General features: G+C 41.3%; 1 protein-coding gene across 4 annotated transcripts in view; it reads left to right on the plus strand.

The window, feature by feature from the left end:
- Positions 1 to 25535, plus strand: part of ERC2 (ELKS/RAB6-interacting/CAST family member 2) — a 2191867-nt gene that overhangs the window by 1155313 nt on the left and 1011019 nt on the right. For 3 of the 4 annotated variants that reach the window (XM_086939131.1, XM_086939132.1, XM_086939130.1), the window contains 3 exons: positions 1437 to 1472; positions 8295 to 8324; positions 9264 to 9457. In XM_086939131.1, the coding sequence (XP_086795257.1) occupies positions 1437 to 1472; positions 8295 to 8324; positions 9264 to 9457 (260 nt within the window). The remainder of the gene's footprint in view (positions 1 to 1436; positions 1473 to 8294; positions 8325 to 9263; positions 9458 to 25535) is intronic. The other variant, XM_086939133.1, reaches the window with a different exon arrangement.

Here is a 25535-nt window from a genome sequence, read left to right on the forward strand (position 1 = left end):
AGCAACGCAATTTGTGCGTCGTAAAATGAATGCTTCGTACATCTGGCCCAGAATCTCTTGTGTTCTTTAATAATAACTTAAGACTGCTGCTAAATGACAGAAATTCACATTACTCTATTTGTGATAATTTGCAACCATAGGAAGGATGCATGTGTGAATAAACTGTGCAAGGAGTTGAAGTCTGGGAGTTTCCTCTCAGAGCTTGCTTTGCTCAGGAACCTGCAACTCATTGAGCCTTTCTGCACCCCACTACGCAGCCTGCCATTCAAAAGCACCAGCCGTTTCCAAAGCAAGAATTCTCCCCCTCACACCTTCATCCCCCAACACATGCAAACAATCCTACTTCTTTCACGACATTAAATGGGTTTCCCACAGTCATGCCTATTGAAACCGTTTATATGTGCATGCGAGCATCTGGAGGGCTTCTGTTACGGCGATGTGTTGTATTTGTTTAATTTCTAATGCTTTTTCCATCTGAGGATTTGTGGGTCTGTAACTCAATATCATTCAACTTGATTGGTTAACCATCTTTTCTTACAGCACTCGAGATTTTTGGAAAATATCAACAGACCCTGAAAGACTGCCTCTCGGTGCAATGTTTTCATAAGCATGAGTGAAGGCCTCTCACAACGTGTTCAGACACTTGATTATAATTGGCTGCAGTGACGCTCAGTAATTTCTAAAAGCAACATATGCGGTCTAAACACAATAAATAAAAGTGCTAGAACAGAGCTGATCAAATGTCAATGATTTTCTTACATTTGCATGCGTTAATATATGTAAATATCAGTTGAGACCACAGGACAGACATGATTCCGTTTGCAGGATACAGTAATTTCTGACTGTTTTGAAGAATTGTGTTGCAGTTTTTGGCATGCTTAGTTCACTTTTCACTAACTTATGTATTATAACGTCACTTAAATGTTATTTTTCTCATTGACAGCAAGTCTTTTATCAGTACATCGGGTCCTACTGAGGAACAGTGACAGTGAATGCACAATATGGAATAGCGGTCTTGCAAAATGCAAAAAAAAACTGTAAACAAATGAGAAAGTTAAATAGATATGTTATGACTGCCACGGGTATACATTTTATTCTTAACCCATATGACTGCTCAAAAAATTCGTTGTTCAAGTTTAACATTCAATGTATCATTAAAAGGGGCCAGCCTCCATTATTTCAGGAGTTAATTCACATGAAATAAAAGCAACACAATCCTTTCAATGTCTTCTTACAGCTAGTCCTTTCTAAATGCCAATGTCAACATTTATGTTTCTTCCATGCGGCCCTCTTTCACCATCTAGTGTTTGAAGCCTACGATTTAATTACATGCTCTACTGTGCTAATGCACTGGATTTGTCAAGTTAATGCTCTTTTCCCGGATCTTTCCTTCTCTTCCTGTCCGCGCCTCCTGCCTCCCCAACTTTGCAATGTAGCAAGCCGAGCAGTTGTTCAATCAGATGTACAGCCCAGTAAGTTGTTTCAGCAAAATGGCCGCTCTAAGACATGATCGCATGCGGACCCATTGCCATGGCATTGTGTTGTACGGTTCCTTGGCTGTCGCTTCGGGATACATCACTTCTAACACCCATATTTCAGTTGCGCTGCAATGGATGCGCTTGTTGGCTTGAAGGCTGTGTCATGCATATATTCTGCGTAATCCTTAAAAATACATTTGATACGCTGTATGTCGCATTCTAAATGTTATCATCTCTAGCTCTACAACTTGTTATTAGTAGCAGAGCATGTTCTGGAAAGAAAGCACTATTCACAGCTAGGCTTCTGAGAAACTTTATTGGATCTTTCAAACTCAAGAGATTATCAGGTTCTGTAGACGTAAGTAGTGCAGAGTTAACTCATGTCGCAGGGTATCAGCGTGTCTTGTTCTAACCTACTTACCTTGATGTAATCAGTGCCGGTGGAAAAGGAGCATTTGTAGTCTTTTTAATCCGTGACTGCTCATCTTTCACAGAGATTCATTAAACACTAAGACCCTTGTCATGAGCTGAGGCGGAGTTGAAACTGTAAAATAATGAAGACTTTATCGTCCTGCCGCGCAGTGAATTGGTTTCAGTGACAGAAAGGATTCTCAAAGCAAGAAAAAAATTATTCAAGTTGCTATTAATCCCTACACTACTTTTGTGTCCTCATATTTAGCTTTCAGTTGTTGCCTTCGTAGACAGGGATACGCTACGCTCATTGTGCTTACGGATTGAAACATATCTAGTTGATGATAGTGACATCACCAAGCTGAACCTGAAGAAGGGCAAACTGGAGAAATGCCAAGTCTAAGGCTTCTGCTTCCCTTTATGCACCAAGGATCCAAAACAACATCCCCACTCACAGGTTTGCACTCGCCGTCTTGCAACTTTAAGGAAACGTAAGACCCACTATTTCAATGGTAATCTCTTTGACTGCTAATGGGGACCCAGGCCTCACCGATTGTCATCCCAGCATGTATCCCCCATACAATCCTTTGTGAAGACCCTTCAGTGGGTTCTTCCATTTAGTCCCCATGTTGCCATATTACAATACTCATGGTGCTTTGTGCTGTATCGATATAACTACATACATACTTAGTGCTTTCATTTACTTAATATACTTTATTTCAGCTAATGCAGTGATCAACGTATGCATAGTTAAAGTTAAAGTGCGATACTGCTGGGCTACTGTGATCTCATATCTGTAAGTTATGTCTAGCAGTTTCATCAGCACATAATCTAATAAAAAAGATTAAGGAGTTACGAGCTAACTTATGGCAGCTCAGAGTAAAGCAAAATCCTCTGAATATAACCTCATGAAATACCTTTTGAAACAATTTGTAGAAAGTCACATTTATAGAAAACCGCACTGGCAAGTGAGCCATTACAGTGCAGACTCTCATACTAGAAAAATAAAATCTTAGCCTTTATCAGTGTCTGCACCTCTGTTCTTCAGTTCCTCATATCAGGCCTCATGTTCTCTCAGCTCAGCAGTCCTGCTTTTGGAGGCTCATATAACCCAGAATTGTACTCAAGGAGGGCAATCAAAGCCCCTATCTGCCACCTTATGGTAAACGCACAGCGAGGTGGAGCCTCGCCTTGTAGCCTATGTCCCTAATCCTTTTAATTTAGCTCATCTCATATTGCATACAATATACTATATGTATCTTTATTCACTCTTAACAGAGTGCAATGGATAGTTCAAACGTATTGAGGGGGCATCTGGTGAATAATGTCACAAAATATTTCAAATCCCAAGCAGACATCATCAAACAAAGGAAAGTTTGAGAAGGAAGATGCTGTATTGCTAGACGTTGAGTAGTTCTTTTATCTACCATAGATAGATTACCTCTCGCCTCTAACTAAGGTAGAGTTGTGGAACAGTTACTGCAAATGGCTGAAGACATGAAATGAGGGATGCGCCATTTGCGATTGAGTTTGAAAGATCCTACAAAGTATTTCACTGCATGTACATGTGTATCTTTTTCTGTCGATCTGCTTTACAGAATCATTTACATTATTAGTTTATTTTTTCATTACCTGATAAAAAGTGTGTCTTATTATGTATTCATAAATCATAACTTTTATTTGGCCCCACATGTACCAGGGTATTTATTTTCAGTGTCTGATTTACAAAATATTCGTAGAAAAAAGCATGTACATGGCTAGTAAAAGGTAACTTTTGGAATATCTGTTTTTTCTGGCAAAGATTATAAGACATTACTTTCTTGTCCTTCTTCCTGAGAAAGATGTGCCTTGCAAATCAGACAGGAGTTACTTATCCTACACAACATAAAAACTGAACAAAACTATGCAAGTTGCTACCTAGTGCCTAGTTGGGCCTCACTGTACCTATAATATCCTACCCAAAATAAAACTTTTAAAAAAAACGATGCAAGTACCATCCTTTGTTAGGTCCCAAAATAGAGACTAAGCCAGCAAAGATTTATCTGAATCATTTCACATGCATTTCACATGGTGTCTGTTATACCACTGTAAGTCATCCTATTTCATGTTTGTACTGCTTTGCAGTGCTCACACACCTGTTCTCAAGTCTGTCCATGGGATGTATTGCAGCCAGTGTATGGGTATGCAAAGACACCCCACTGTACCTCTGTTATCTCATTCTCCTAGGCACAATGTCTCGGCTGTTCAGGATCTGGGTACAGGCAGGTAGGCAGGTGAAGTTGACTTTTGAATAGACACAACCTAGAGTGAAGTGGTGCACACTGATTTGGTGTACCTACACTACTATCCGGTTGTCACTGGGTGTCTGTGCAGTGCCAGCCCTTATTTGCTGGGTTCTGCCGTGTACCCACAAAAACAACAACAAGGCGATGGTTGAAATGCTTGAAATATCTCTCAGCAAGGTCGCATCCTAGTCCATAATTTTTCTCCCACCATGCCACCTCAGTTTGGACCCAGCCAATGTAAATCAGTCCTGATCCTGCACCACTAACAACAGTTCAGCCTGAACTGCCAGTCTAATCCCTCCCTGTACCAGAAAACAAGCGATTCAAGTCCGGTTTCGGCTTGATAAGGGCTCATCAATCAGGGTGAAACCGATCTTGGGTTGCTTCTGTTCAAAGCTACAAAGACGTAGTACAATGAAAATGCAAAGTAAAAAAAACTGAAAATAAGTTCCTCGACTGGTAACTAAGAGGATAGGTAATGGAAAAAGGTTCTTACAAGCATACAATGGTTGCTACTGACTTTAGGATAAATTACGGTGTTTATTTGGAGTAAAACTCTGTTCTCTTAATAGAAAATGGACCACTGAATGATTGCTCCCCCACAGTAGGATGTGATCTAGGATCTGGATATTGTAGGTGAATGGAGTTGCTCTTCAGAGGTGGTTATCAAGAAAAAGGTACAGCTGAAGCCACTTTGGAAAAACAATAAAACTCATTAACAAAAATTAAGTACTGGCTCTGCAACAGATAGTGTTAAAGATGATACTATTAACGAACTTGAAATAGATACAGATCTACAAATAGGTTTCTGCTTAGGCAATCTGTGGAAATATTTCATAAGGATAGTAATGATTTTATGAACCGCACTTATAAATAGAAAGCCAATCTGCAGAACATGAGAATTCACTAAACATATTGGTAAGTTGATTTTTGCCCATAAGACATGGTTGGATCCAGTAGCGTATAGTTCGAAAACAATTTGTAAATAAAAAATAGAGGGATCACGTGGAGGGTAAATTCAGCAAGGTGGGGCAAATGAGGGGTTTGTGAAGGACATACTTTCCAGTGAGCAAAACAGCTCATCACCAAATCCTCAAAGGTTCAAAGGGTAGAAGTAGTATTGTCACCAGCAACTACTCTCATCTGCATCTATGCAAAGTATGGGACTGCTTTTATACCCACAGTAGCATAAAGTACGTGGACAGAATTAAACAAGACTTGGCAAGGAAAACCCCAGGATAGTATACAGGTGGGACAGGCAAAGGAAATGTGAATCATAGAACTTTTCCTAAGCAAGGGTTAGAGCAGTTAAACATCACAAGCAGCCGAACAACTGAAATCAACAAAACATTGCACTCCATAAACGCAAGTTCAACTGTAAGGTAATTTAGAAGCCTGAAGAACAAATTACACATGAGCCAGAAATGCCAATGAATATTAAATGAGCTCATATCGCTCTTAAAGATGGAACTTGCTGCCTTTACATGCTCACATATTTTTTGCAACATGGCAAAGCAAAACCTAGAAATAAGTTCCTTCAAATCCAGCATGATTCATGGAAACATTTCCGTGTTAAATTACAGTACATTTTAAGATTGCTACAGGCGGCAAAGCACCAAATGTCTTGTGGATAATGGGCAATCATAGTACTGGCTTTTCAATTATCTTACAAGAGGCTATTCCAATAGGTAGGTTTTTCCCTCAATTTGAAATATTAATGCTCATAAATGCATATGCATCTTTTTTACGCCTTAAACATAACCCTCTGTAATATAATTTTTACTTAAAACATTTGAAAAACAGTTCCCTTTTTTTATTTTTTGATATGTGAAAAATGTAATAGCACAATCATTTCTCATCTGAGTGCTTGAAGACTGGTCAAATTAAGGTGCATGGTCTTTTTTCATTTGGGTTACTTACCTACCCCGAGTTTCTCTACGAATGTTTTGGTCGAGAAACCACAACATTTAAATGGGGTCTTATCTGTAAAACAGAGAGTGGAAATTTAAATGTTTCTATTTCGTTCTGCAATGCGTCTTATAATATACCCAAGTTCTATTGTTTTAGAAACATATTTCATACTTAAATATAGGTCAATAAATGTAGATTGATGTCCACTTTTAATACAGTACATCTTAATTGCGAAAACACTGCAGACCCTCTCACAGATTCCACATTACAAAACAACAGGACCAGTATCCACAAGTTATGTTTACTAAATTTGATCTCACTACACATATCTAGCACCTTTCGCTCTTGTTATGAATAATTACAGGTAATGATAACTTCTGCACAATAATAATCAATGTGGCTGAAACCATTTCTGCAGATGCACAAAGATCAATATATCTTTTTTTTTACCATTGTTAAGGAAATAGAGGAGCATCATAACTTCATTGAGATTTGTTTCTCTTGAGTCTTGGTCCTTTTCACAGTCTCTAATAATAATAAATAGCATGTTACATGCAGAATGTTTACGTATATACTATTTATTAGGTTCTTGGTCTAAATCTTTGTGTAACTAACAGCATTTTCAGCTAGGCAGCCGTTGGAAGGAAAAGTGTTCACAGTTAAAACCCTAGAATATAAACAAAGTACATTGTTCTAAATCATTAACTCAACAACAGACCTAATACAAATATCAATGTATGCTGTAAATTGTCCCTCCACCTTTGTGGAAATTTGAGTTGGCCAGTTACACAAGGTTTCTACTCAATCCAGTTGTGTCACATGGGTTTAAGTACTTGAACTATCTGTGGTCAGTGGGGAAAAATCAAGTGAGAATCTAGTTGTTAAATATGCTAATGGGGACCAATAATTTCTATTAGACATCAATTATCAGAGAACATTTTGCAACTGTAATGATATATTTAGAACTTATTTACATGTGTGAGAACCAACCATTTTACCTGCAACTGCATCTCCTAGAAGCAATCTTTAACTGGCCAGCTGGAATTTTCATGAAGGTAGAGTGTGAATTTTCATCACTGCACATTTAAATTGAATGCATGCGCTGGCCTTCTGTAAAGTGTATAGTGTATGAGAAAGCTTCGTACTTTAATGTTGATTTTGTCGCACAATCTCTCTTTCCACAGATGACTTTCACTTGAATGCCATTAACAGCTTTGCATTGAGACCATAATGTTTCAAAAAGTACCACTTTGTTTTCATCAGCTTTAAAATTATTGTCCCCCCCTTGTTTGACCAGTAGTTGCGAAAATCCTGTAATTTAGAAGAAAGGTCCGCTTATTGACAGCAGGGGCATAATATTACTGTACTAGTCACTTTTCAAGTCGCTTTCAATTGGAATGACTATGTAAAACTACACATTCTCGAATTCATAAATCCCTGTAACGATTACAGGGAGAAGAGGGTCAATAAGCAGAACATGTGTCAAGATAGCATAGTCAAGCAGGCTGGCCATTTCCTTATGCATATATTATATTGTATAGAAATATGCCTGCATCAGTTGTATGCATTTTCGGAGAAGTGATAGCTGATATTTCCTCTCGGTATACCACTTTTCCATATTTAACTCCGGTTTATTAGTTTGTAGTAGTTATTATATTAACTTAAAAGAAGTATGTGATATTATAGTCGCATAATTCTCTGCACAGTCTTTGACAAAAGTGTGAACATAGTGGTCCAAGCTCAAAAACAGTGGTATTGCTGCACACTATTTAGCAAAAGTGTGAATAAGTAATAAGGGAATAACGAAACAATAGTAGTGTTTGCACTGGAACACGTTCAATAAATTGGAATATACTGCAGGATGTATATGTATTTCCTATATGTAGCTTTCCATTTCTATATGTGATGCTCAGGGCCAAATATTGTTTTAGAATAAAAACGGTGTTACATGTTAACTTGAATGTACTAGAGACATTATATTGTAAAAATAATGTTACTTGATCAGTACACATATTCGCTTAAAATATTTGATTGTTATGGACTTTTAGTCCTATAGTTCTCTTACATGTTTTTTTCTATTTAATTAATGCAAAGAATTCCAACCTTCTAACGACAGTTTTGGTATTATTATTTTTACCATCATGCATGTTTCTGATCAAATTTGTTTCTTTGCTTGCCTGCTGTGTTTTCTCTTGCTTGCTCTTTCAAGATGACAGTTGGTGAAAATGGAAAGCCAGGGGTAGGATGAATATTGTGCTGTCCTTTGTTTCCACCTCTCTGTGAGCATTTTACGTACAGTATTACAGCACTTCAGCGGCACCTGTTCTTCGGTGTTTCTGGTGTTGTTTTCATACTGGAGTCCATTGTCTGTGAAAATGTCACTTACCTGTGCATGTTTTACCTGGTTAGTTATGTATGTTCTTGCTCATACCTGTGTTTCTCTGAGATTCATGGAATTGGAAAGCAGAGAGTGTGGGTGTAATCATCAGCTTAAATCAAACAATTTCTAGTAGAATACATAAATTAAAAAAAATAATAAGTTCAACAAGAAATCCACACAATGTTTTATTTATTTATATTTCGTACAGCAAAGGAGGGTGATTATTGCCGTTCTATCTATGTGTAATGCAGTACGCACTTGAGGAATGCCCTAGAACAGGGGTCTCCAAACCAGTCCTGGAGGGCCGGATCCATGCCAGATTTTTGGGATATCCCCATTGGGATACATGTAGTAATTTTAAAAATCTGGCATGGATCCGGCCCTCCAGGACCGGTTTGGAGACCCCTGTCCTAGAAGTACAAGCAAATGAAACAACTATCTGGTTTCCATATATGCCTGGATTAAATACATATGACCTAATGATTTAAAGGTCAGCGTCTACATCTGGGATAGGCCATTGTCCTCCGCTGTCTGTATTAATGGCATTAGCTGCGACAACAGACAGGCCTTTTCAATGTAAAGTACAATTTAATAACTAGAGACTGTGTATGGGCAATTGTTACCCTTGAAACTTATAAGGAGGACTTTATATCTACATATACGTTCCTCAACTGAACATATGCAAAAGCTGACAAACTACCCATAGTCCTTTTTTCTCATTCCATGATTTGACTTTGAGACACATGTCTCTTCCCACCATTCAGTTAAAGATGCATTTCTTTAAATTTAAAATTGAAGGCCCATGAAGCAGAGGAGGTGGCCAGGATGAATCCAGAGCTTTCAGACAGACTGAAGAAGCTGGACAATGACGTGTCTTACTACAGAGAAGAATGTAACAAAACTCAGGCTGAAGTCAACAGACTCAGAGGAATCCTCGAGGAAGTCGAGAAGGAGAAGATTGACAAAGATAAACAAATTGCAGAGCTAGAAAGGTAACTTGGCGTTTTGTTTTGTAATAACTATAATTTGTTTATCCGATTTTTTTGTAACCTTTATAGTGTGTTGAACTTTGGTTATTCATGATAGCCAAATCTTTCTGCAAAATACGGAAGCACCTAATTTCCACCTAACAAAAAAATACCTTACATCAAACGTCAATATGAAAGGTTTATCTCCATTCTATGAACACGTTAATGTTACCATCCATTCTCAGTTACATCGTTTTTCATTGGTTAATCATGGCCACATATTAGCCATGTTTCAGGTTTGGACTAATAATTGCATTTCAGTTTTGAGCTATTCACAAGTATAAATTTGCATTTTTTCACCGTTTCAGCTCCTCTGCAAATTAAAGGCATTTGTAGATCCGGCTTGACTGTGCATTTGATTTAGGACCTATTGCTTAGAATATGCATACAGTGGGATTTGGTCAGTGTCGTTTAATCACTGACTTCTTGGTGTGATCACCCTTCATCCATTCTTTTGAGCCATTATCAATCACAACTTGGATCAGCCCAGAAAGATATTTTACTCTCACTATCATGAGTTTGGTCTCGGGATGTATAATTCCACCTTCGAGGCAATTGTTCTATTGCAGTCCATGAGGGACTATTTTACTGCTGAAATTGCACTCTTCCATCACACATTCTTTATCTCATATATGCATTGCCTGCAGGATAAAATATGTCACCTCGACTGAGTGACAGTGTGTGAAAAACACAACTGCTGTAAACTGCCCTTACTTGCAGCACACATGGTGCAAGACTGCAGTGGCTCTGCGCTCCCCAGTGCCTGGCACCATCCTGCTCATACAGCATCACTACCTCCTGAGTTTCATTTACTCTGAAGGTAGTGACATACAAGAGCAGTGCCATAAGAGAGAATCCCCCTGCTATCTCTGCCTCCCACGACTTCCAGGTTATGCTTCGACTAATGGCCTTGCCAGGACACAGTAGTCCCCTGATGGTGCTACATGCTTCCTCCTCTATCTTCGCATTCTTCACATTCAGGTTCAACATCGAACTTGATTCTTCATTAAGAATACACCAGAGATTTCCAGTATTACTACTTTTTCGTGCTTACCCAGAACATTGACTTTCTAAAGGTTAGATTCAGGCTCCTTCTCCCGCTGGTTGCAGCTGCCTCCTGCCAATCTAACCTACACAAAAGGGTATAGCTCCTGTTGGAGGATGCTAGGTACAGTAACGGCAACTACCCCAGCCAGATGACGCTAGGTACAGGGTGACAATCGTACATTGACAAATGTTTGACAGCATGGGATTGCTCCTTCCATCTCCCCTGTGGGATGATAGTTAACCTCAATGAGGGTCAACACATTCTTGTTTATTTCACAAAAACAGTGAGTATGCCTGCATAGGTTGCATGTGTTACGTGTGCCATCACCCGGATTGTGTCAGGCACTGCATTAGATGGGGCCTTTTTGTAAAAGTAATCTAAGTTGCAAGGAAAGCCACAGTCCCAAAGGGGGTAGGAAGTTAGCTGACACATGTAGCCCCATTTGAAAGATGCCCGAATAACTGACATCCCTGTGCATCATAATTAACCCCTAAATTTCTGGCTGTTGGGACAGAAAAGCCCTCTTCATGGTAAGGACGTGTACGCCTGCCCTGGGCGCCTGACTGCACTGTTGTCTGGATCCCTAAAGCAGGTTTTTTTGTCAAAGGCGAACACTGATCATATATGTGTGCTATGACATAGGCTTGTCTCATGGACTGCTAACTTGTTGGGCCAGGAGGGCTGTCTAAAGCGCTCCACTCACAGAAAGCCACTGCCTTCACCAAGAGTTCAAGAGCACAAGTGCAGTGGTGGCAGCATACAGTGAAATGATAGCAGTGACTAGTCCTTTTTACCCTGAGTCGTTGAGTGAGGCCTACAGACTCGCTCACCTTTCTAAAAGTTCTGCTGCTGTGTGTTTAAGTCATCCTTGGCTTACATGAGGTTGATATCGAAATGCGTGTGTAGTGGAAACATGTGCGGAGTGCTTGTGAGCATGCAAGACACACACTACACAGAGGGTGCAGCGTGGGTCAGTGACATAGGGTGTTTAAAGTGACATTCTCTGGTGCAGTACAGAGAGGATGTAGTAATGAACAGTGTGCGCAGACTGCGTGTGTGTTCTGCATATGGAAATGCTGGTGGTAGCATGGTACATGGGCACAACAATACTGGACAGTGGAGTGTGCTGTGAAGAAATGCTCAGAGCAGAAGTGCCTGCACTGGTACATAATGAGGAGGACCTTTGGTTCATTTTGGGAAGGTCAGACAGGCCTGCTGAAAACATGAGGAGTAGAGGAATCTCCCCCAGACAGAATTTCATATTGATGCATTCCTGTAAACTCTCTACGACAAGCAATGAGTGAGGAGGAGCCAGGCTCTCCCTGTGCATTTCAAAAGGTTCTTTGATTCAGTAACAGATCACAAGGAAAGGACCTAGGCACATCTCAGGAAGAGGGAGGTGGGGGCTGTTAAGAGAATCTTAAAGGGTAGGGCTGAGGGACCAGGAATAACCTTTGTTGCACAGATCACTGTGGCTGACATCCAGGTGTGAACTCCGGTCAGTCCCAGGAATCTTGTTGTTAAATCAGCTTCGTAGTCCTGCCTGTTATGACTGACATCCATCAGGAGGAAGAAGAATGGGGAGACATGCCCATTTCAATGACGGAGAACCTAAACTTAAAACTTCAATGCTCCAGACCCTAAATCACAATTTGTGTCTGGAAAAGAACTATAAGTAGACACCATACTTATTCATCTGTCAAGTAGCCAGCTTGGCTGCATGAGGAGGGTAAGCTCTGCAAGACTTCTGTCTGAGACCACGACCAGGGGCCTAGCCAGCTAGTCTTCTGTTGTACATTGATTCTTCATGTAATATGGTTGTCTGTAGTCTTAGTCCTTTCTTAGTGTTCTCTCATTCTCTGTCTACCACAATGCCTATGTATGTTCTTACTTCCACCTGAGAATTCTACTAATGTCAGTTGATGGTCTGGTCAGCTAGCGAGCTTGTGTACTCAGCTGTGTCTTACAATAAATCTACATGTAATCAACTAGAAGTATCCTGTCATCCATGACCATCCTATTTACAACATTTTGGCGACGAGGATGGGATCATCTTCCTGCTAGGTGAGGGGGCATCACTCAGGGAAAACAAGACCACCTGCCCTGTAGTCTGGAGCACCAGTTCCTTACCTGCTCGCTGAAACTGGTGTGCCTTTGAGGGAGACAAGCTTGTGGGAGGAAGAGAGATCCTGAGAGAAGCTCAGATGCATGGGGCTCCTGAGTGAGGTGTGAGGAGTTGTGCCACTTTGTTTTGCGACCCCGAATGCCAGTATGGGCTTCCGTGCACGAAGGACAGTGCCGCATCGAATGGGCCATTGCCCGTGGGTAGCGTTGTGGAAGTTCGTGACTCCATATGCCAGGAGTGGCCGCCATGTGCCAAGATACTTTGTTGCATCGTACAGGCCATCACTACTGTTCAGGAAGTTGCCTCCACCCCGTATGCCGGGGGGGGGGGGCAGTGGAAGAGGCAACCTGAGGCTAGTGTAACCGGACAGTGAGATTCATTGGAGCGACCCTGTATGCCAGGAGGGACCACTGAAAGTGATGAGGCCAGAGGTCTAGGTCATTGCCTGTGACCCAAAACAGATGTAAAAACTAAGAAGCGAGATGCTTTGTATCTGAGGAGGTCTGAGGACAGAGGTGTCACCATTAGAGCCCCGATGGAGCAAGAAGTAAGGAAGAAAAGACTTACTGCGTGTGGCTTGAGCTTGCGTTACTCTGATTGCAAGGACACTGGTAAGCTCAGCTCAGGAGAGAGAGCAGGTGCCTGCTGAAGGTGGGCATTTAATGTGTGCAGCCTGACTTTGCTGATCTGGGCCAGGACCACATTGCACCTCTGCCTGTGAACGTAAGTTGAGAACTGGGCCTGCCAGGCCCTGGGTGATAAACCTCCTTTTGTTTTTTTAACCTTACTTGACTCTTAGTGACTACACTGTATTGGGGGGGAAACCCCGTGAACAGGACCCAGTAGTTTGCAATCCCTGGATATTACCACATGTGAGTAGGAAATAACAGCACACCTGTTACATGGGAACTGGGTAGCCCGGCGGGTGGCTTGACAAAAACTAGGGTGCCTGCCTCAAGGAGGACTGTGTTATTGCTTATTAAATGTTGTTTACATTTGCATTTGTATAATTAGAATTCAAATACTTCATTTATACAAAATAAGTACTTGACTAGACTTTGATTTATTGTGTGTGCTACATGCATGATGAGTTATGCTTGACCCAGTTGAGTGGGATTCATACTAGGGTAGGTCCCGGGAAATCAGGAGAAAAAGGCCTCAACCACGTCGGTTGGGCCCAGTAATCCTTGTTTGTTCTGAGGCCCTCTTAACGGGGTTCTAACTCTGGGTCAGACCCACCCCATTATTTTATAAAAAGAATAGTCCTCTCATCCACTGGGCTTTCTGCCCCCTGAGGCAAATTGGGGCAACCCTAAATTGTCACTTTTGGGGTGGGGTGTGGCCAATGGCAGAGTGCAACACCAACACCCCCTTCTTTTGCCCCATATGCAAAATGACTGGGGGCCCAGTGGACTTTCTAAATTCTCTGGCGGAAGATTTGGGTGGACTCCTTAATTGGGACAAACTTCCTATCTGCCCTTTTCTGGGGCAGGGGTATGGTTCAATACCACGTAGGCCACCACCTGCCTTTGTTTGTTTTGGAACCATTTTGAAATCCCTGGTGTTCAGTGTGTTTTCTGGGAGTGAAGGCCCCTATCCATCCCCCTGGTGCTGGCAAAAAATCTATTGGCCCTGGGGCGGGAATAACACAGGCACATTCCTAGGGGGTCCCTCTCCCTCAAAACAACACTGCATAAATGAAGTCCCGTGGTCTAGTGGGCTTTCTGCCCTCCCCCGGTTAAGCAAATTGGGGTTAAATGGCCCTATCTACCTCCAAGGGGGCAGGAAGACTGCTGAGCCTTTATGGTTGTGCTGGGCATCATCATGCCCATGGTGGGCAGCCCTCACCCCTATGTTTTCCCCCCCTGGTGCCTAGAGACGTTATGCCCCCTGTGGGCAGATTGGGGATAATCTCCTCCCATCCACCACTCAAGGGGCTGAAAGACAGTCTGCACCCTTTCTAGGGTGGTGTATGACCATGCCATGGTGGGTGACCCCAGTTTTTTTTATAAAAATGTATCCTGGTGTCTAGGGAATTTCTGCTCTCCCAGGTGCAGGGGGGTATATTGGTGTACTCACCCGCATCAACCCACAAGAGAGACAGAAAGACTGTCTCCCTTTTTTTGGTGGGGTAATGGCCCCCACTGCCATATTTTTATTTTGAAAAAATAACCTGGTGTCTAGTGGGTTTTCTGCCTCCCCTCAGGAGGGAGGGGCAAAAAGACTGTTCCTTGTATATTGGGGTTAGGGGCATGACCATGCACTGGTGGGAAGCCTCACCCCTATATGTGTATTAAAAAGAAATCCCAGGTATCAATTTGGCTTTTCAGTTCCTTGGGGGCATATCAGGGGTAATCACTCTGTCTACCAGCCTAGGGGGGTGGGTGGGGGCAGAAAGACTGTTTCATATATAATGGGGGCGGGCATGGTCATGCTTATAAACTAACTTGTCCTGCCCCAAAGGTTTGAGGATAAGAACGTGTCTGGCTTTTTTATATATCATTCTAAATGCCTCCTGGTGGTGTATACCCTTTTGTATAGTTTAGATATTGCTACAACAAATTCCTCTCACTCCCTCCTGTGCTGTAGTGCCACCTAGCATACCAACATGTGCGAATGACCCTTTGTATTTCACTTGCTTCTCAGGCGACCTTATTATGTATGTTAGAAAGGTTACACTCACGTATTTAATTATCTTCTATCCTATTTTCATAGCTGAAGTGAAACGATAAATCTACACTCAGGTGTAGAATTTCACATTAGCCTTGCCTAAGGCCTGTCCCGGGTCAGCACCAACTTTTATTCTATGAGAATCCCTTTTCCCATCATGTATCTGCTGCCATTTTCTGTGCAGTTACCTCGAAGGACATATGCAACGTTGAACAGAGGAGGACACAATAGAACCCTTGATATAGTATGTGCTCTTATATATGTAGAGGAAATGCCACAACAGACTACCAACTTCATGATGGGTTGAGCTGGCCCAGATGGCCCTGTAAGTTGTCTCATATAGTAAGGATTGCCTAAACTGTACTAGAAATATTTGCTTATTCTAAACTTCCTAGTATCCATCTGATAGCTGTACTTTCATATGTGCTTCCACCTAACTGTCAATTCAAAAATATCCTTAAATATTGTAGCAGCATGCAATTGTGGCTTCACATTTTATTTATGGCATGAAGCACTTTTGACTTTCACCTTTCTACAACAGTCAGGAGATGGGGCTGGCACTCTCTATGCTCACTGAGGAAGAGTCTACCGTAGTCCACCTAGTATGTGCTGCCATTACTGGAGTTCTGAATCACATGCCCTATTCTGGTAACATTCATATTTTCCCTTGTAGGTGCCTCTACTCTGCATTTTATTTAAAAATACTTGCTGAGCAGGACATCAGCATGAGTATTCCCCTCCCATATTACATGTGTATACATATTATACAGAGTTAAAGCCACTGGGAGAAAAATAAACGAAAATGTTACTCATTCATCTCCTAGAATTTGCTATCCACTCCAAATAAGTTAGAAGTCAGGCTTTCTGTTTATGTATCTGAATTGCATTGAATGAACCTTCAACATATGCACATTATCCTCTTTATGGTCCATTCTTTCACATATAATGCTAATGCGATTTAGGCTTTACAATACTTTAGTACTTTGTTTGCCTGTCAGATTACAGTTTGTTAAAATATCAGGAATCTAATCAGTAATTTTCTCATAAATGGCAACCCAAGGAAGTAACAACATTGTTTGTATTAAACAGTTGTGACAGAACGTTCCCTGCATGTTACACATGTGTATCCCTCCCTGCCCTGAGTAGCCCATCGGCAAGTGAATTTGGTATTCTGATTTTTGCCAGCCTATTTATCAAACTAAAGTAATATGCTCTCTGAGGCTTAGTCCTGTTCTCTGTAATGTTAAAGTCCAGGAATGGTTCTGTGATTTGGAGGGGTGTCCCCGTATTCCCTGTTTTTAATGGCATGGGTCTACTGCCCATGACCTGGGTTGTTGATATGGGTTGATGGTGTTAGTTTACCAATTTCTGTGAATTCATAGGCCTGACCAGATATTCTTTCTGTCTAAGATGAGTGTGGCCTACCGGTTCCACTTGATTTAAATTTCCACTTCAGTTCAGTGCCCAGAAACGAACTCTGACATCCAGTGTGTGCGTTTGTCAGGTGCATGTGTACAGTGTGTATATGTGCAGACTGTGTACAATTTGGGTATATTTTCTGGGATCAGTTGGGTCTATTTTGTATAGTCGCTGATTTAGCATGGCATGGAGGACAGATATAGCATCCCCCAGGTGGTGGAAGTGTATGTATGTTGCTGGCATTCCTGAAGACAGAGGTTTGAGATCCAGACAGGAAAGTGAGGAATGATGCAGAAAGGCCTACACTTATTAATTTATATGAGAAATGTTTAGCAAGGGATTGCTGATTTGATTTTCTGAACATTGCCATTTGGTAAATGCTAGAAGAGGGGGTGAGTCAGAAGATTATGTAGTTAATAATGTTGGCATTCCTTAGTGGGGCTTGCCCTTCTGTCTCTCCATGATTGCTTCTACAGGAGGACTAATGACAGCCAGGTGCATAGTCTTCAAAAGTCATTGAGCCAATATTTTTGAATAGTCCCGCTTGAGCCGGCATCAGCGCTACTCCGCATGTTTAAGTGCTTGAAAGGCCATATAGACTGCCTGAGTTTGGAGTGCAGTTAAAGACGCTGTTTTCTTCCCTCTGCGTATCTTGCGTTCTTGGCACCATGACACAGTTTGGTTTTTTGGGTGATTTTTTCGTTCACTTTTTTTGCATGTAGGCCCTTGATGACAGTTTAGCACCAGATTGACATTTGTGATCATACAGTCCGGATGTTCTTTCTGTAAGCGCTGTACTTTTTGGTTTCATTTTCAGACGGTTCCCCTGACGAATGGCACCACGTTGCCCGAAATGCGTTGGGATTGTTGTTAATTTTATCTACATCCTAAAGGATGGCTTCACCTATACAAGACTACATTGTGAAGATGTTCTAACTTATGAGCTTGATGTAAATAAAACTTCAACCGTTGATTGGTTTCATCCATCACATTACTTTCAGACATAACTATCACCCATTACGTGGGGTAAGAGCTGTGCACAGGGGGACATCTCCTCAATAGGAGATGCAACTTGGTTTTTGGTATATTTTCGCACTTCAAGGATAAGAAAGTGAATCCCCAGGAGCACACTACATAGGCATCAACTTTACTGAACAATTTGGTAGTGTGTGTCTATACTTTCATTGTCAGTTGTTATTTTAGTTATGTGTTGCCTTTCAACTATTTGCTAATTAGTTGATCAATATTTCTTAATGGCAAAATTGTTGAAGTGAATTTTATATTTATTTATCGTTTTAGTTGTAATTGTTGCATTTAATAATTAATTTAATATTAAGGCCATTTAATTTTTCATATTTTTTTAATTCAATTCAATATTCTTTTTTAACATTTTTAATTTAATTCCAATATAAAAAATGTATTAATAGAATTTAATTCAGTTTGATTTAAATTTCAAAGTACAACAGTTTCCCTTGTTGAAGTGGGAATAGTAAAAGCAACCCCACCAAAGTCTAGCAGTTTTCCTACTGTTATATACGTTTAAGTGTGAATAGTAACTCTAACCTCTCCAAAGTCCAACACTTTTTTCGCTTTTCCTTATGTTGAAGTTTGAATAGAAATGTAACCCCCTCGAAATTCCTATGCCTCCCTACTGTTTCTCGGCACCCACTTGCCAATCCCTACCCTACCCTTTTCTTACATGTAAGTCAACCCTAAGGTAGGCCCAAGGCACTCCCATGGGCAGGGTGCAGTGTATGTTAAAGGTAGGACATGCACTGGTGTGTGTTACATGTCCTGATAGCGAAATATTGTGTATTTCGTTTTTCACTATTGCAAGGACAAGCTCTCCCATAGGTTATCCCATAGGTTATCATTGGAGCTGCCTTGTAACATTTCACAAGTGTAACTTTCAATTGGGAACAGCAAGAGATTTGGAGTATGGGCTCTATGAACTCAGAATTTATTAACACACCTTTTAGTAAAGGTGGTTTTAAAATTTCGTGTTTGAAAATGCCACTTTTAGAAAGTGGGTGTTTTCTTGTTTAACCATCCTGTATGCCTCTCCTGCCTGTAGATTCACTGCCTGGTTTTAGACTTACAGGGGCTGTTTATGAATTCAGTCTGGACATTCTCACAAACAGAGCTAGGGTGTGCCATGCATATGCTGATGGGTCATCATGGGCTAGAGTGGTGGGAGGAGTTGTCATTGACACCTGAATAGGCAGCGGCGGCTCTGCACAATCCTGTCTCCACCTCCTGTAGAGAAGAAACTGGACCAGGGGGAGACAGAACTGGTTTTACTGAACAAGTGACTTTCTGAACAAAGACTTCAAAGGGAAAAAGGGGTATAAGTATTAGACCTAAAGCCTTTAGATTACTTCTGGAATCAAGAGGAACCTCTTCCAAGGAATAAGAGCTTAAGAGCTGGAAGGAGGAGTACGGCCCCTTTGCTGTGTGTTGCTTTGCTGGGTTGGCCTGCAGAGGCTGCTTCGGCTAAAGAGATGTGGACTTTGCTGTGAAACCTGCTTGAGAAGAATCTCCAAAGGCTTGTGTGTGCTTGCCTCCTGTTCTGAAGTCTCAGGGGCACGAAGACTTCACCTACAGCCTTCTTGAACTCCACTGTTGGGAGGTCTGACCTGCCTGGGGGTGCCTATTCCAGTTCTGGGCCCCTGTTTTTTTCCTGTTACAGAAAGCCATTGCTGTGCTCTTACGGCTACATTTTCAAACGCAGCACTGCCATGCAGGAGAAATTACCAACACGCACCCCTGTGCAGCTGAACAAATCGACACAGCACCTGTCCACTGCCCAAGACACCGCTGTACACCAACTTCAATGCTGGCCTTGCTTTGAGGCTAAAAGAATCAACGCATCACCACTCTGCGGCTATGGAAATCAAAGCCGCATCCATAGCTCCTAAATTTTCTCATGCATTGCACCTGTGCGGCAATTTTTTCCAAGCAACACCCACAGACCAGAATCACCTGGGAAATCGATGCATCTTTTCCGAATACAGTCCAGCTCAGATGCATCACTTCTCCTGCATGTAGCAGAACTGTCACATTGCCTCCCCAAAAACTCAGGGTCCGATGCATCACTGTGTTTTACGATTGCATCCCTTTTCTGCTGCTGTTTTGCCATTTGGATTTTGACGCACTTGAGGTACTTTGTGTAAAAATTCATGCATCCATAGTTTTCTATGGACAGAATTTTGGATTTTTCTCATTTTGGTCTTGTTTGATTTAGATAAAGATATTTTATTATTCTAAACTGGAGTGATATCCTTTTGTAGTGTTTTCCCTGTGTTACTGTGTGTGATTTGTAAAAATACATTACACATTGCCTCTGAGATAAGCCTGTCTGCTCATGCGAAGCTACCAAGGGGGTGAGCAGGGGTTATCTAGGTGCATAAATCCCTTCATTTGACTAAAAGTAAGGGTCCCTACTTGGACAGGGTGCATATCACTGGCAACTAGAGGCCCCCATTTCTAACACAAAGTCACTCTGGGCATGTTTTTCACAGTAAAGATGAAACCCTTGGAAATATATGGACCACACAGAAGCTCTAGATTATTTCTGTCCAGCAGCAGATCCATTTTAAGATTATTGCCATTTTGATCAGCTAAATGGTTGTCAAATATGGATGTTTCAAGGTTAACATGACAGCAGCATGCCTTTATCCATCTACTAAGGGTGGGAATGCCACTAAACTATGATCAAAATATACACCTACAAAAATATTGAATCCACAATATTTGCCATCACTATATTAGCAAGGTAAGCAGATGGAGTTAAGAAAAGTAGATTATATTATTGATAATTACCTTGACAACATTGTGGCTGTTAGTGTTATCAATGCAATCATTTTGTAGGTTGATTTTTTCAGCCATGATATAGTGACATTAGCAACCCCTCATCATATGTTCCATGAGTCTCCCGACATTTTAATATTTTTGCCACTGAAAAGTACAGATTGATCTAGCCCAGCAAATTAAGTTTGGATGTATATTGGCAACACAGTCAGAGTTTACCCTTGTAGCACTATACAAAATAATTCTAAAAATTGAATATTGAGTATAAGTTTCTAAATGGTATTCTGCCTTCAAGGACTCATTCAATACTACGTACAGTGGAAAGTTTCAACATCATATTAGTAAACTATTAATCTTGGCAATTCTTCTAGATATGACTGAAAGACAGCAAGCTAAATTGTTGGCTTTAGGAAATAGGACCGGGTTAAGCTGTTGGGTACTTTATCAAATATACTTGTTTTCTGTTTAAAGGATTAGGAAATCAAAGCCACCTTCAATGAAACTAATGCAGCTAAAAATACATTGTGATAAAATTCATACTGACTCCTCTACCAAACCTAGGGGCTTGTTTCCATGAATTTCAGAGATGCACATTGTGGACAGACCGAACAAGTTGATAGGTCATTGTTAGGGGCCTGTGTTCAAAGGCTACTTGGAAGTGTTTGAGATGGTTGGGCCCTTGAGACGCCCACAGGTCAGGTGTGTGTGAACTTCAGCTACACACATTGATGATAGACCGACCTAATTGGTTACCCAAACCCGGTGCAAATAGCAGTCGGAGTTGTTGTCCACTGAAATCCTAGCACTCCTGGAAAATAAGGAAACTGAGGTAGCAACAGTCCTTGAACACCTGTCATGGACTAAATATTAAACTATTCAACAAGCATAATGGCTAGAATACAGTTGAACTTCATAAACAAAAGGACAGTACCCTTGAAGGCATTATTTGCTGTCCATTGGACTGCGCTGCATGCCAGCATTATTCCCCTCAATGCAAAGTAACCTGAAGGGCATTTTAAATCTTGAATCGTGGATGTTGCAATTTCCACCAAATAATTTTTATACATACAATTAATTGATATTCCACTGGCTCATATAAAAGGATCCCCTACTCACACACCTCATCTTTGCAAAAAACTCATTCCATTCTCTGGAAAGAAATTTGACTCAATCACAGCAAATATCTTGCTTATAACCATTGCTTCCGCAAAGCCCAAAGCAACTAAAACGTCATTGGTATTGATACCGGAGATAATTCTGGCTCAATCAAGATTTTTCTTCCTTAAGAAATGCGCTTCCCTTTCAGAAATCTGAAATATATCCACTGTGACTCTCATCCACTTGACACTTGGTGCCACCATCACTAGTTTTTTCAACACATCACTCTTATCTGAAACATGGGGCAGTGGAAGAGACATCACCCACCTTTCATATCAGATTGCATCTTTGGGGTGTCTCATTGCCAGCATCCTTCTATGTGCTACTGTGAAGCTAAGGGAAAGGTAGGACAAATATAGAAAAAAAACATGCAGTTTGAACCTTGTCTGCATTCCATTCCTCTCACTGCCTTCATGACCTCTGACACAAAGGGGACCAGGAGAAGTGCCATGAGTAACAAAGGACATCGCAGTGGTAGCAATTGCTACACAATGTCTACCCGTAACTGATTTGCAAAATCATGCAGTAATCACAAAACGCCCAAAACAATGTTGTTTCAATCTTTTTCTACTGCAGAACAGTCTCGGGCATCTTGTCCAACTTCTGCCCAGTCTCTACATAGTTCATACTCTCCTTCACAAGTCAAATTCAGTAGGTGACATAGGGGTACCTGTTAGGGATGGGGGAAATTTACATTTTGACTGACTATTGTAGTAAAGTTTTGAAACCTGAATCTTGGCAAGAGTCGAAGTGTTGTGTGAACTTTGAAGAATATCTTCCCTTCTGAGCTACCCTATCAAACGAGCCTTAATGCTTGTCTGATTACACAACTTCTTCTGGATCCATTATAAAATTCCCATTTCTAAAGCACATGCATTTAACATAGAATTTCTCCGAGCTAATTTAGGCTCTTAAATAGTAGAGCTGAGAAACAGAAAGAGGCAATCACTACCCACTGTTTCCACTAACTTGGAGACATTCTGAATTAAATGTATCCATTTTAGAAAGTTCAATCTCACATCTGCACCACCTGTCAATGCACACCCTCATGACATGGCCCTTAATGTGTTAAATATTTGTGTGTATTTACCTCGCTGCATTGTATACATAATGCCTTTTGAGTAAAGTATGGTATACCTAACTAAGCAATATCGCCTTCTCATAATATGATGTTTTTCATTTGCAGCTATGGGTAAGTACTATCATTTGTATGAAAACAGATTTTAAATGACTGTTTGCATGGATTTAGTCCTTCGGGAGTGTCTTTATTTGTTATAAAAATGCATGTGTATGGGAGAAGATGTCGAAAAACAAGCCCAGAATGTTGACAAGCTCAGTAAAGTCCTGTCCTTTGACTGAACAGCATATTGATCTTCAAACAGCATTCTTCACGGAATTCTAACAAAATCTATGCGTAATATTAGAATATTAACTGGAAAATCAGTGCAATACTCTGCATACCAGGAATTCCGTTTAAAGATGATGGAAACTCATGGCACCCACAGAAACTACTGTTTCATCCGAAGCGGTGGGTAAATACTGAAACATCTCAATCTGATGTTTCTCTAGCTCTCTTTCTAAAAATGTCACAGGTGTCAATGAGGCCAAATTTTTAACCCCTCATCATTAGTGGTGTGCGAAGTTTTGATCGTGCTAGAGAAGTCTTGCATGCATCCGAACCATTGAATTAACACTGAGCTTCACGCTTTCCTCATGTCTGTTCACCTTACCTGCCAACACACACGGTGCCACCCACCGTGTGACACGATATCGGCGTCCATCACATGGTCTCCCTGTGAGGAGCTGATATCACACGGTGGCAGGGAAAACGAGCTGAAAACAACTTTAGACAGTGGATTTTCAGATGGCTTTCCGAGGCTTTGAACTGCTGCCACCAATTAAGGTGCTCGAGAACCCCAATAGGTCGGCACCAGCCTCAGCAAGCCTTTTTTTGGGTGGGGTTTGGGGGCAGGGTGGGCTTCAAAAGTGCCTGGTAGGTACTTCTTGGCACGAGGTCCTGCCCCCTTCAAGGCCCGCTCCCTCCTCACAAGGTTACTTTGTTCTTCAAGTTGGTAGGTACGGTGCACCCTGACATTTTCCATGTGAGCAGACCACCCATGTTTTCATCGCAAGTGTTAGTTGACGATGAAAATTGATATTTTGTTTTCTATCAAATTATCTTCAAAACCCTTTTCATCGCAATTTTGAAACTGGATTGATGTTGGTGATGTGAAAGTCCCAATATTTTAAGAGAAAACCAGGGTTTCGCTGCAAACGTAAATCTACCCTTACATAATGGTTGAAACATGTGCCACACTGTGGGAAGTCGCAATTAGAAGGGGGCAAGAGGGTCTTTCTAGACTGAGTTCTTGCACCCCTTCAGCTCTAAAAGCAGCCACCAAGCCTCCAGGCTGCTGAGAAAATGCCATAGAATGCAGTGGCAAAACAAAACTTGAGTGAGCCCCCCTGCAAAGTACATGAAGGGACCTCCCCCTGGACTCATTCAGGAGAGTTCAGGTCAGGGTACTGTGCTGAGGCCCCCCTCCCCCGAAGCGCGCCCCCTGCACCACAGGGGATGCAGGGGCCTTTGTTACGCCACTGTTAGAATGGCCAGTTCCATCCTGATGAAGATCCACATTAAGAAAACTTTGCAAACTATGGTTTGTAACTGTAGTCCTTGTGAGATTTATGGGAAGATCGCAAGAGAAAAACTTTGTAACTTCGCACACTCCTAATTGAAATGATAGCGCCTCAGTGGTAATCCCAAAACAAACATGGATGGGGAGCAAATACCTAAACTCATGGTTTTTATGCATTTTGCCCTTTGTTGGGTTGTACTCCCATGCATTTCAAAGGTGAACATCATCTTTGCTGCTGTTCCATGTTAATAAAGTGTCATGCACGCTTTCTGCATGCAGGTTGTGAATTTAACAAACTTTGGTGTTTATTTCAGATGGTACATGGTGACTTATTGCTTTCAGCTCCAGCCACATGTTTGTCCTGAGCCCCCCACCCCTACTTTATCTAGTGGCATGACACACACCTCAACCTCGAACCCATACTCTAACCTCCCAACGCATGGGTTGTCTCTCTTGCATGTCCTTGGAAAATCCCCCCACCTCTTTCAGGCACTCCCTTTCTATGTACCGTCTGCTTTGCTTCATTGATAGTGGTGGGCTGACATCTTCTACCCAGGACATTTGTTTTGTATCACAGTGTTCAATATCTCATCCTGTTGGCGTTGACTTCAAAAGGCACAGCACATCCATGCTCCCTAAATAGAATTGTTGCACAAAAGAAGATCTTCAGAAATTAAAAAAGCATAATCACTGTTCTTCATTAAAGCTCTGCTTCTGAAACTGAGCACAGTGAGGTCAGACGGACACCCAGACATTGACTGCAAAGCTGAAAATGCAATATTGTGTGTGGAAAATGGTTTGGAAATTGTTTATGATTAAAACGTGTCGAAGTAAACATGGTGTATACATACATGTATATTAGAGTCAGCTGTAGCCTAAAATAAGGGTTAATTTCCGGATCATTATACAATTATCATAACATGTTTAACAAATTATAGTTCTGGCTTCCCATGACGAATCTGCACAAAACTTTAGGAAAACAGTACAATCTTCTATGCTTATGCCTTGATTGATAAAGTCCTTGAAAGCCTGCCAAGAGATGTAGGGTGTAGCCATGAAAGTATTCCCATATCAAATGTGTTCCCAGAAAGCCTGCAAAAGAGCCCAACACCAATTGTCCATGCAATCATACATGATGTCCTCAGTGAGGCCATTGATAATGGGAAAAGTGAA

This window comes from Lissotriton vulgaris, chromosome 9, assembly GCF_964263255.1.
Source record: "Lissotriton vulgaris chromosome 9, aLisVul1.2, whole genome shotgun sequence".
Lineage (NCBI taxonomy): Eukaryota > Metazoa > Chordata > Amphibia > Caudata > Salamandridae > Lissotriton > Lissotriton vulgaris.